The sequence below is a fragment of the Hyperolius riggenbachi genome, chromosome 6, assembly GCF_040937935.1.
Source record: "Hyperolius riggenbachi isolate aHypRig1 chromosome 6, aHypRig1.pri, whole genome shotgun sequence".
In the NCBI taxonomy this organism is placed as follows: domain Eukaryota; kingdom Metazoa; phylum Chordata; class Amphibia; order Anura; family Hyperoliidae; genus Hyperolius; species Hyperolius riggenbachi.
The window spans coordinates 44,127,319-44,140,783 of NC_090651.1; the positions used below are offsets into that span (position 1 = coordinate 44,127,319).

Consider the following 13,465-nt stretch of genomic DNA (forward strand, 5'->3'; position numbering starts at 1 on the left):
GTACACAGATGTTCTACACTAGGACCGTTTCTAGGCACAGGCTATACGGGCAAAGGCATGGGGCGCCCACTAGTGTACAGTGTGCAGTACTGCACCCTCTATATTAATGAAATTCTGTTTCAGGAAGTCTGGAGTGCAAAGCAAAGTAATCCTGGTTGGTGCTAACCCACTTATACCCTCTATTCTCCACAGAGTGTGGGGCAGGGGGGTGGTGACAAGCTGTTGTGCCTGGGGCACTAGATAGGTAAGGAAAGACCCTGGCCCTCACTAATTGCTATCCACTCGTGTGCTATACACGATCCACCAATCACTAAGAGGTCATCTCTAGAGGATAACTTTACTCATAGCATAAAAAATAACTTCAGATTTCCCCCAAACAACAAGCAATTATAAGCCATTACTGATTGTGCCCCCCAAGGTGCTCTGAGATACCCTGGCTAGTTAATAGGGATGGTCGAAATTGCCATGTATATTTAGTAGAACGTGAAAGTATTTTTCACATTCCGATTTGAAAAAACCCTGAAATATATATATATATATATATATATATATATATATATATATATATATATATATATGTGTGTGTGTTTTTACCTGAGGGAACAGGTAAAAATACTAGACAACTACAAATTGAAGGGGCCTTCACGTCGTTATCTTTGCTCCTCCAATATGTTTTCCCTCCATCATTCCTGCCGCCAGTGTTGTGCCCCCACTGCCAGAATAGTGGTCCGCCTTTGATGACCCACTATTACTAGCGGACTTGAAGAAAGTACAGCTGGCAGTTACCCTCCAGCCACACCCTCCCCTATAAAGGGGGCAGCTCAGTGTCTACTACTTTTCCCACACTGAAAAAAACCACTGAATCCTCTGTGGTGTTCCCCATGTGGTGGTCGTGTTTCCCTTATTGCAGATCCTAGGAGCAGTTGACCATGCTGGAGAAATTGTGTAAAGACAACTTCCCTGCATTTCAAGTCACTGGGCTCCTCTGTTCAACTAATGCTTCCCTCTCATCATCCATCCACTGTTGAGTCTGTGGAGCTGTGTCTATAGCTGCTTCATCTCCAGACTCGCTCAAGATTGGCAATAAAGAGAAGGACCCAGAGTGAGACTGGAATCTAAGCGGCTATAGACACAGTAGGTCAAGGTGGCTACAGATACTGCATTGGATGGTGGTTGAGAGGGAGACATCTGCTGAACAGAGGACAAGGGAAAATGACCAAGTCCAGCAAACTCTGCTGTCTATAAGCAATAAGAGAAACACAACTACCACATGGGGAAAACACCATAGAGGAAATCAGTGAAGTAACTGGCGGGAATCAGGGAGGACGTGGCAGATAGCACTTAGCTTTGCCTGCATATGTCGAGGGGGCAATGAGGAAGTCACTAAACTGCACCCATCTGTATATAAACCAAGATTTTAAATAAGAGACCATTTTTGGCCCCAAAATTATATACAGTAATAAAACTGTTTATACTAGCCTTAGTATATCTGGACAAGACAACTCCTGTAGTATTATAGTAGTAGTTACTATAGTAGTAGTTTGTAGTCAGCGGACAACACAAACTAGAAGTGCAGCAGGTGCACAAGTAATGGGCAGGACATTGCTACAGCGCATCAGTTACCTTCTCTGTAAAGACACAATTGCTGGCTCTGACCAGCTCTAACTTTCCAGTCAAAGCCAACAAGTCAATACTTCTTATTGGCTGGCCTGGCCATGTGATATAATCCACCTGTAGCAATCAGTAGGAAGTATCTAATTTCTAACTAAATCTTCCTGAAGGTTCTAGCTAACAAGAAAGTGCATTATGATGCCCCACATTTGCATCTTAAACAAATTACGGATATTTCTTCTGAGCTGTGTGCAGCATGACTCATGGACCATGATAGGAGCATATCACAGTGGGGAAGTTACTGCCAGATGGCCTACATCAAAAAGTAAAAGTAGCTAAATACGTATAAATGGCATAAAAATTGGTTCTGAAATTTGCAGTTTGCTGAAACGTTTTTGTGGTCTCTCAAGCTCTTTGAGAGTAATAAATATTAGCAGAATCTGTGGTGGAAGTATTGTGGACTATGGACCATGTGCCAACACTGTGAGGGTGGATTGGGTCCTGGTCTCCATCTTCCTCCAATACCCATACAGAGGAATCCAACTATTTTGTAATCCTGTCCAGACGGAGCATATGAGACTTGAAGATGAAAGAACAACGTTTCTAATGACCTCATTGTACAAAGTCTTGTGTGATTTCATGACTTGTCCCGGTTGGCCAAGTACTAGATGCTACACTCTTGCTAGTAACTTGTTCTGAAGAGACACAGCCAACTTAGACAAAAGTTCCATTTCTTAAAGTGCTTCCAAAGTACAGTATTTTTTTTCTTTTCTATTTTGTAAGAGGAATTGTGTTTGTATTGTTGTCATTGCTTTTTGAGGCTTTTTGTCGGCTCTTGGTCATTTAGGTCAAGGCAATGACCAGTCCGGATGGGAGAATGTTATATTGTGCTGCTTCGACCACTTGGCAAATACCCTTTTTTCTGTGATGAAACGATGACCACCGTAAGGCGCATTCTCGTGCAGGATATACTCATCGCATTCATATCTTCCTGGCTCGTAATAATGATAAGGAACCTTCCGGAAGCCATTGGTTCTGAAATAGAGATGACATGAAATGTAATTAAAGTCTTCAGACCTAAATAGCTGAATGGTAAATAAATATTTTGATTTATAACAACATTTTATTCTACAAGAACTAAAACATGATTCTACAGGACACACTTACCGTATTTTTAGGAGCTTTCTTTATTAAAATAAATCTTAGAGTATGAAGCATTATAAATTACCTGTTTTTATTGCAGAATGCTCTTTAGCCTTAAAGTGGTCCGAAAGTCAGCATTTCTACTTAGCTCCAAAAGATTCCTTACAGCTTTAAAGCTACTATTACTATCCCAGAAAAAATTCTAGCAGAACATCACTGAAATTGTTAATTTAACCACTTAACGACCGCCTAACGCCGATAGACGGCGGCTGGTCGTAAGTTCCATGTCAGTTCACGGAGGGTGTCTCCGTGATCAGCCTGCAAGCCTCCGGTCGCGGCTCGCAGGCGAAATGTAAACACACGGGGAAGAAATCCCCGGTGTTTACATCATACAGCGCTGCTGTCGCAGCAGCGCCGTAAAGAAGATCGGCGATCCCCGGCCTCTGATTGGCCGGGGCTCGCCGGCATCTGATAGGCTGAAGCCCACCCAGCACAGATCACACAGAATTAGCCCGGTCCTTAAGTGGTTAAAGCATTTTGTCCTGCTATTCAGCTTCAAATGCGCATCCAAACTGGAAATAACAGTATATTTCTTACTTGTTAAACACTAATGTATCAACACTGGAATGTAAACAAACACTCTCTGAAAATACATAATAAAAAGCAGTTATAATAGAAAAATAATAAAATCCAATGGCAGCTTTCAGGGCTAGATAAACTGCACTCTGGGAACTTGTCATTTGTAAACAGACAATATTACTTGTGCACAAAAGCAAATATGATAACTGTATGAGTAATAAAAAGTAGGAAAACACATTTTTATTGAAAGTTATGTCAGAGTTTCAGACCACTTTAAGAGCAAAGATGAATTGCCGCCTCCCCGCAGCCGTACAATGTCTGTATCCCCTCCAATGGAGAGGCAGCGATCGGCAATGATTGAATGGACTGGAGGCAGAACTACAGCGCAAAGCTCTGCCTCCTCCAGGAAGTACCAAAGGATTTAGCAACGACCTCTTACGGCCACGGAAATGCGGCGAAAAAAGAAAAGAAATGTAGCTGCAACCAGAAGAAAAATCTCCATGTTACACAACAAAAGTTCAGTTTTGCTGTGTTTGTTCAATGAGCGCCTTCTAAGTGCAGGTCTGAAGCTAGTCTATAAATCAAGCAGGAGAGGCAGCTGAAAAGCTCTCGTGAATCATTTGGAAATACCAAATTCATTAATGTATGTGCTGTTGCTGCAAATGCCTTAATTTATGAGCCTTATTAGGTACTAAATTAATGGAAACCTTTTTTTCATGGCTGTTAATTGTTTCTGAATAAAGTTTCGGCAGAGAGTTAAGTTAGAAAAATCATAAAAAACCCCACAGATGAGGCAACGAAAGGATTTTTACGTTAACCCGTGAGCAATGAATTGTACCGCACTCTGCACAGCAGATAGTGCACTGCTAGTGAGCTCCGGTCTCTCTGACTAGCATTTGCTTACGCTTAACCAACGTAAGGCTGGGTTCCCACTTGAGCCGGACTTCAGCAGCCAATGGGATCAGACAGTGTAATGTCTGCTCCAATAGTACATTGTGGTCTGGTTGGAGCCAGAGGCAGATGCGTGTCCACCAGAGGCTAAATGGGAAATGCATTCTCCATCAAGGAACAATCGCAGACAACACAAGACTGCGTCCCACTTAACGTGACAGCAGCACGCATTGGTGAACTCTGGTGAGATAAAACAGCATGGCTTCTGCTTGTGCAATACTCTGTATTGCTGATTGAGGTACCCCCACCCCACCTATGTCTTAGACTCTTCACCTAACACTAACCGGGGCCCCCCACATACTATCCTCCCACCTTACCTACACCTAATACTATCCTCCCTCTTACCTACACCTAATACTATCCTCCCACCTTACCTACACCTAATACTATCCTCCCACCTTACCTACACCTAATACTATCCTCCCACCTTACCTACACCTAATACTGTCCTCCCACCTTACCTACACCTAATACTATCCTCCCCCCTTACCTACACCTAACACTATCCTCCCACCTTACCTACACCTAACACTATCCTCCCTCTTACCTACACCTAATACTATCCTCCCTCTTACCTACACCTAATACTATCCTCCCACCTTACCTACACCTAATACTATCCTCCCACCTTACCTACACCTAACACTATCCTCCTCCCTTACCTACATCTAACACTATCCTCCCCTCTTACCTACACCTAACACTATCCTCCCTCTTACCTACACCTAACACTATCCTCCCTCTTACCTACACCTAACACTATCCTCCTCCTTTACCTACATCTAACACTATCCTCCTCCCTTACCTACACCTAACACTGCCATCCTCCCTTACCTACACCTAACACTATCCTCCTCCCTTACCTACATCTAACACTATCCTCCCACCTTACCTACACCTAACACTATCCTCCCCCCTTACCTACACCTAATACTATCCTCCCACCTTACCTACACCTAACACTATCCTCCTCCCTTACCTACATCTAACACTATCCTCCCCTCTTACCTACACTTAACACTATCCTCCCTCTTACCTACACCTAACACTATCCTCCTCCTTACCTACACCTAACACTATCCCCCTAACCTACACCTAACACTATCCTCCCACCTTACCTACACCTAATACTATCCTCCCCCTTACCTACACCTAACACTATCCTCCTCTGTGCCTATACCTAACACTATCCTCCCCCTTACCTACACCTAACACTATCCTCCCCCCTTACCTATACCTAATACTATCCTCCTCTGTACCTACACCTAACACTATCCTCCTCTGTACCTACACCTAACACTCTCCTCCCCCTTACCTACACCTAACACTGCCCTTCCCCCTCACCTACACCTAACACTATCCTCCAACCTTACCTACACCTAACACTATCCTCCCCCCTTACCTACACCTAACACTACCCTCCCCCTTCACCTACACCTAACACTATTCTCCAACCTTACCTACACCTAACACTATCCTCCTCTGTACCTATACCTAACACTATCCTCCCCCTTACCTACACCTAACACTATCCTCCCCCCTTACCTACACCTAACACTACCCTCCCCCTTCACCTACACCTAACACTATCCTCCAACCTTACCTACACCTAACACTATCCTCCTCTGTACCTATACCTAACACTATCCTCCCCCTTACCTACACCTAACACTATCCTCCCCCCTTACCTATACCTAATACTATCCTCCTCTGTACCTACACCTAACACTATCCTCCTCTGTACCTACACCTAACACTCTCCTCCCCCTTACCTACACCTAACACTGCCCTTCCCCCTCACCTACACCTAACACTATCCTCCAACCTTACCTACACCTAACACTATCCTCCCCCCCTTACCTACACCTAACACTACCCTCCCCCTTCACCTACACCTAACACTATCCTCCAACCTTACCTACACCTAACACTATCCTCCTCTGTACCTACACCTAACACTATCCTCCTTTTTACCTACACTTAATACTATCCTCCAACCTTACCTACACCTAACGCTATCCTTCTCTGTACCTACACCTAACACTATCCTCCCCCTTACCTACACCTAACACTATCCTCCCCCTTACCTACACCTAACAAAATCCTCCCCCCTTACCTACACCTGACACTATCCTCCCACCTTACCTACACCTAACACTATCCTCCCCCCTTACCTACACCTAATACTATCCTCCCACCTTACCTACACCTAACACTATCCTCACCCCTTACCTACACCTAACACTATCCTCCCCCTTACCTACACCTAACAAAATCCTCCCCCCTTACCTACACCTGACACTATCCTACCCCCTTACCTACACCTAACACTGTCCCCCACCTACACCCAGCAGCAACCTGCCCCCTTACCTACACCTAACACTATATTCCCCTATCTCTACACATAACACTATTCTCCTCCTTTACCTACACCTAACACTGTCCTCCATCCCACCCTTACCTACATCTAACACTATTCTCTCCCCTTACCTGCACCTAACACTCCCCCCCTTTACCTACACTTAACACTATCCTCCCCCTTACCTACACCTAACACTATCCTCCCCTGTACCTACACCTAACACTACCCTATCCCATACTTACACCTAACACTATCCTCCTCCCTCTTACCTACACCTGACACTATACTCCCCCCACCTATGCCTAATACTAATACCCCCCACCCCACCCCCCTTTTGCCTACACCTAACACTATCCTCCCCCCTTACTTACACCTAACACCACAAGAGCTTCAAGTGCCATTACTGATACCACAAGAGGTTCATGTGCCATTACTGATACCACAAGAGCTTCATGTGCCACTACTGATATCACAACAACTTAATGTGCCATTACTGATAACACAAGAGCTTCATGTACCACTATTGATACCACTAGAGCTTTATGTGCCACTACTGATGCAGAATACAGTCGGTATATGGCTTATTGTGCTGCTGCACAAGTCCCGGCCGTGTTAAATACTATTCCCCCTCCAGGCTGCCATGGATGGTGGGGAATGAAATAATTTGGCTTAGAGCAATTGCTGGAAGCCGAATTACAGTGTTTTAAAAGTAACTTCAGCTCCGTCTTCTGATGGCACCAAAGTTACTCCATGTGAGTCCAAGTCTCCTGCGCTGGATGCACTGTGTTCGACCACAAGAGCTTCATGTGCCACTCCTAATACCATAAGAGCTCTATGTGCCACTACTGATACCACAAGAGCTTCATGTGCCATTACTGATACCACAAGAGCTTCATGTGCCACTACTGATACCACAAGAGCCGCATGTGCCATTACTGATACCACAAGAGGTTCACGTGCCACTACTGATACCACAAGAGCTTCATGTGCCATTACTGATACCACAAGAGCTTCAAGTGCCAATACTGATACCACAAGAGCCGCATGTGCCATTACTGATACCATAAGAGCTCTATGTGCCACTACTGATACCACAAGAGGTTCACGTGCCACTACTGATACCACAAGAGCTTCATGTGCCACTACTGATACCACAAGAGGTTCACGTGCCACTACTGATACCACAAGAGCTTCATGTGCCACTACTGATACCACAAGAGCTTCATGTGCCACTACTGATACCACAAGAGCTTCACGTGCCACTACTGATACCACAAGAGCTTCAAGTGCCACTACTGATACCACAAGAGGTTTACTAGCCATTACGGATACCACAAGAGCCGCATGTGCCACTACTGATACCACAAGAGCTTCATGTGCCATTACTGATACCACAATAGCTTAAAGCTGTTACTATATATTTTATATTTGTCATCATGCAGCTGAAAAAAGGCATTTATCATTATAATTTAGAAAATATATTTTATTTCTGAAATCTTGTATTTTTAATTTGGGTCCACTTTAATGTGCCACTACTGATACCACAAGAGCCGCATGTGCCACTACTGATACCACAACAGCTTCATGTGCCATTACTGATACCTCAACAGCTTCATGTGCCATTACTGATACCACAAGAGCTTCATGTGCCATTACTGATACCTCAAGAGCGTCAAAAACTCCATACGATCCGCACCATCCAATAGTAAATTTTATTAGCTCTTTAAAACATACTACAAAAGTATAAAAAGATCATAAGTGGGTCTGTGCAAAATGAATTATTTTGCACAGACCCACTTATGATCTTTTTATACTTTTGTAGTATGTTTTAAAGAGCTAATAAAATTTACTATTGGATGATGCGGATCGTATGGAGTTTTTGACGATTTACCTGTGACTCCAGGGCAGATCTCAGCACATCCTACGTTTTACCATTGGTGCAGAGGCATCTACGATGATACCTCAAGAGCCGCATGTGCCATTACTGATACCACAAGAGCCTCATGTGCCAATACTGATACCACAAGAGCCGTATGTGCCACTACTGATACCACAAGAGCCGCATGTGCCATTATTGATACCTCAAGAGCTGCATGTGCCATTACTGATACCACAAGAGCCTCATGTGCCAATACTGATACCACAAGAGCCGTATGTGCCACTACTGATACCACAAGAGCCGCATGTGCCACTACTGATACCACAACAGCTTCATGTGCCATTACTGATACCTCAAGAGCTGCATGTGCCATTACTGATACCTCAAGAGCTGCATGTGCCATTACTGATACCACAAGAGCCTCATGTGCCAATACTGATACCACAAGAGCCGTATGTGCCACTACTGATACCACAAGAGCCGCATGTGCCACTACTGATAAAACAAGAGCTTCATGTGCCACTACTAATACCATAAGAGCTCTATGTGCCACTATTGATACACAAGAGGTTCACGTGCCACTACTGATACCACAAGAGCTTCAAGTGCCACTACTGATACCACAAGAGGTTTACTAGCCATTACTGATACCACAAGAGCCGCATGTGCCACTACTGATACCACAAGAGCTTCAAGTGCCACTACTGATACCACAAGAGGTTTACTAGCCATTACTGATACCACAAGAGCCGCATGTGCCACTACTGATACCACAAGAGCCGCATGTGCCACTACTGATACCACAAGAGCTTCATGTGCCACTACTGATACCACAAGAGCTTTATGTGCCATTACTGATACCACAAGAGTTTCATGTGCCACTACTGATACCACAAGAGCCGCATGTGCCATTACTGATACCACAAGAGCTTAAAGCTATTACTATATATTTTATATTTGTCATCATGCAGCTGAAAAAAGGCTGCTATTTATCATTATAATTTAGAAAATATATTTTATTTCTTTAATTTGGGTCCACTTTAATGTGCCACTACTGATACCACAAGAGCCGCATGTGCCACTACTGATACCACAAGAGCCGCATGTGCCACTACTGATACTACAACAGCTTCATGTGCCATTACTGATACCTCAAGAGCCGTATGTGCCATTACTGATACCACAAGAGCCTCATGTGCCAATACTGATACCACAAGAGCTTCACGTGCCACTACTGATATCACAAGAGGTTCTCGTGCCATTACTGATACCACAAGAGCTTCATGTGCCACTACTGATACCATAAGAGATTCATGTGCCACTACTGATACCACAAGAGCCGCATGTGCCATTACTGATACCACAACAGCTTCATGTGCCATTACTGATACCACAACAGCTTCATGTGCCATTACTGATACCACAAGAGCTTCATGTGCCACTACTGATACCACAAGAGCTTCATGTGCCAATACTGATACCACAAGAGCTTCATGTGCCATTACTGATACCACAACAGCTTCATGTGCCATTACTGATACCACAAGAGCCTCATGTGCCAATACTGATACCACAAGAGCCGCATGAGCCATTACTGATACCTCAAGAGCCGCATGTGCCATTACTGATACCACAAGAGCCTCATGTGCCAATACTGATACCACAAGAGCCGCATGTGCCACTACTGATACCACAAGAGCTTCATGTGCCGCTACTGATACCATAAGAGATTCATGTGCCATTACTGATATCACAAGAGCTTCATGTGCCACTACTAATACCATACGAGATTCATGTGCCATTACTGATACCACAAGAGCTTCATGTGCCATTACTGATACCACAAGAGCTTCACGTGCCACTACTAATACCATACGAGATTCATGTGCCATTACTGATACCACAAGAGCCGCATGTGCCACTACTGATACCACAAGAGCTTCATGTGCCATTACTGATATCACAAGAGCCGCATGTGCCATTACTGATACCACAAGAGCTTCATGTGCCACTACTGATACCACAACAGCTTCATGTGCCATTACTGATACCACAAGAGCTTCACGTGCCACTACTAATACCATACGAGATTCATGTGCCATTACTGATACCACAAGAGCCGCATGTGCCACTACTGATACCACAAGAGCTTCATGTGCCACTACTGATACCACAAGAGCTTCATGTGCCATTACTGATACCACAAGAGCTTCATGTGCCATTACTGATACCACAAGAGCTTCATGTGCCACTACTGATACCACAAGAGCTTCATGTGCCACTACTGATACCACAAGAGCTTCATGTGCCATTACTGATACCACAAGAGCTGCATGTGCCACTACTAATACCATACGAGATTCATGTGCCATTACTGATACCACAATAGCTTAAAGCTATTACTATATATTTTATATTTGTCATCATGCAGCTGAAAAAAGGCTGCTATTTATCATTATAATTTAGAAAATATATTTTATTTCTAAAATCTTGTATTTTTAATTTGGGTCCACTTTAATGTGCCACTACTGATACCACAAGAGCCGCATGTGCCACTACTGATACCACAACAGCTTCATGTGCCATTACTGATACCTCAAGAGCCGCATGTGCCATTACTGATACCACAAGAGCCTCATGTGCCAATACTGATACCACAAGAGCCGCATGTGCCACTACTGATACCACAAGAGCTTCATGTGCCACTACTGATACCACAAGAGGTTCATGTGCCATTACTGATACCACAAGAGCTTCATGTGCCACTACTGATATCACAAGAGCTTCATGTGCCATTACTGATACCACAAGAGCTTCATGTGCCATTACTGATACCACAAGAGCTTCATGTGCCACTACTGATATCACAAGAGCTTCATGTGCCATTACTGATACCACAAGAGCTTCATGTGCCACTACTGATATCACAAGAGCTTCATGTGCCATTACTGATACCACAAGAGCTTCATGTGCCATTACTGATACCACAAGAGCCGCATGTGCCATTACTGATACCACAAGAGCTTCATGTGTAATTACTGATACCACAAGAGCTTCATGTGCCACTACTGATATCACAAGAGCTTCATGTGCCATTACTGATACCACAAGAGCTTCATGTGCCATTACTGATACCACAAGAGCTTCATGTGCCACTACTGATACCACAAGAGCTTCATGTGCCACTACTGATATCACAAGAGCTTCATGTGCCATTACTGATACCACAAGAGCTTCATGTGCCACTACTGATATCACAAGAGCTTCATGTGCCATTACTGATACCACAAGAGCTTCATGTGCCACTACTGATATCACAAGAGCTTCATGTGCCATTACTGATACCACAAGAGCTTCATGTGCCACTACTGATATCACAAGAGCTTCATGTGCCATTACTGATACCACAAGAGCCGCATGTGCCATTACTGATACCACAAGAGCTTCATGTGTAATTACTGATACCACAAGAGGTTCATGTGTAATTACTGATACCACAAGAGGTTCATGTGCCACTACTGATACCACAAGATGTTTACTAGCCATTACTGATACCACAAGAGCCGCATGTGCCACTACTGATACCACAAGAGCTTCATGTGCCATTACTGATACCACAAGAGCTTCATGTGCCATTACTGATACCACAATAGCTTAAAGCTGTTACTATATATTTTATATTTGTCATCATGCAGCTGAAAAAAGGCATTTATCATTATAATTTAGAAAATATATTTTATTTCTGAAATCTTGTATTTTTAATTTGGGTCCACTTTAATGTGCCATTACTGATACCTCAAGAGCCGCATGTGCCACTACTGATACCACAAGAGCCTCATGTGCCAATACTGATACCACAAGAGCCGCATGTGCCACTACTGATACCACAACAGCTTCATGTGCTACTACTAATACCACAAGAGCTTCATGTGCCACTACTGATACCACAACAGCTTCATGTGCCATTACTGATACCTCAAGAGCTGCATGTGCCATTACTGATACCACAAGAGCCTCATGTGCCAATACTGATACCACAAGAGCCGTATGTGCCACTACTGATACCACAAGAGCCGCATGTGCCACTACTGATACCACAACAGCTTCATGTGCCATTACTGATACCTCAAGAGCTGCATGTGCCATTACTGATACCACAAGAGCCTCATGTGCCAATACTGATACCACAAGAGCCGTATGTGCCATTACTGATACCACAAGAGCCGTATGTGCCACTACTGATACCACAAGAGCCGCATGTGCCACTACTGATAAAACAAGAGCTTCATGTGCCACTACTAATACCATAAGAGCTCTATGTGCCACTATTGATACACAAGAGGCTCACGTGCCACTACTGATACCACAAGAGCTTCAAGTGCCACTACTGATACCACAAGAGGTTTACTAGCCATTACTGATACCACAAGAGCCGCATGTGCCACTACTGATACCACAAGAGCTTCAAGTGCCACTACTGATACCACAAGAGGTTTACTAGCCATTACTGATACCACAAGAGCCGCATGTGCCACTACTGATACCACAAGAGCTTCATGTGCCACTACTGATACCACAAGAGCTTTATGTGCCATTACTGATACCACAAGAGTTTCATGTGCCATTACTGATACCACAAGAGCTTCATGTGCCATTACTGATACCACAAGAGCTTCATGTGCCACTACTGATACCACAAGAGCCGCATGTGCCATTACTGATACCACAAGAGCTTCATGTGCCATTACTGATACCACAAGAGCTTCATGTGCCATTACTGATACCACAATAGCTTCATGTGCCATTACTGATACCACAAGAGCTTCACGTGCCACTACTAATACCACAAGAGCCGCATGTGCCATTACTGATACCACAAGAGCTTCATGTGCCATTACTGATACCACAAGAGCTTCATGTGCCATTACTGATACCACAAT

The 13,465-nt window shown here is 44.0% G+C and overlaps 1 protein-coding gene across 3 annotated transcripts in view; it reads right to left on the bottom strand.

Annotated features, from left to right (window-relative positions):
* Window positions 1-583: 583 nt before the first annotated feature.
* Window positions 584-13,465, bottom strand: part of ST6GALNAC3 (ST6 N-acetylgalactosaminide alpha-2,6-sialyltransferase 3) — a 451,779-nt gene continuing 438,897 nt past the window's right edge. For all 3 annotated transcript variants that reach the window (XM_068239196.1, XM_068239197.1, XM_068239198.1), the window contains one exon: window positions 584-2,646. In XM_068239196.1, the coding sequence (XP_068095297.1) occupies window positions 2,460-2,646 (187 nt within the window). In that variant the 3' untranslated portion in view covers window positions 584-2,459. The remainder of the gene's footprint in view (window positions 2,647-13,465) is intronic.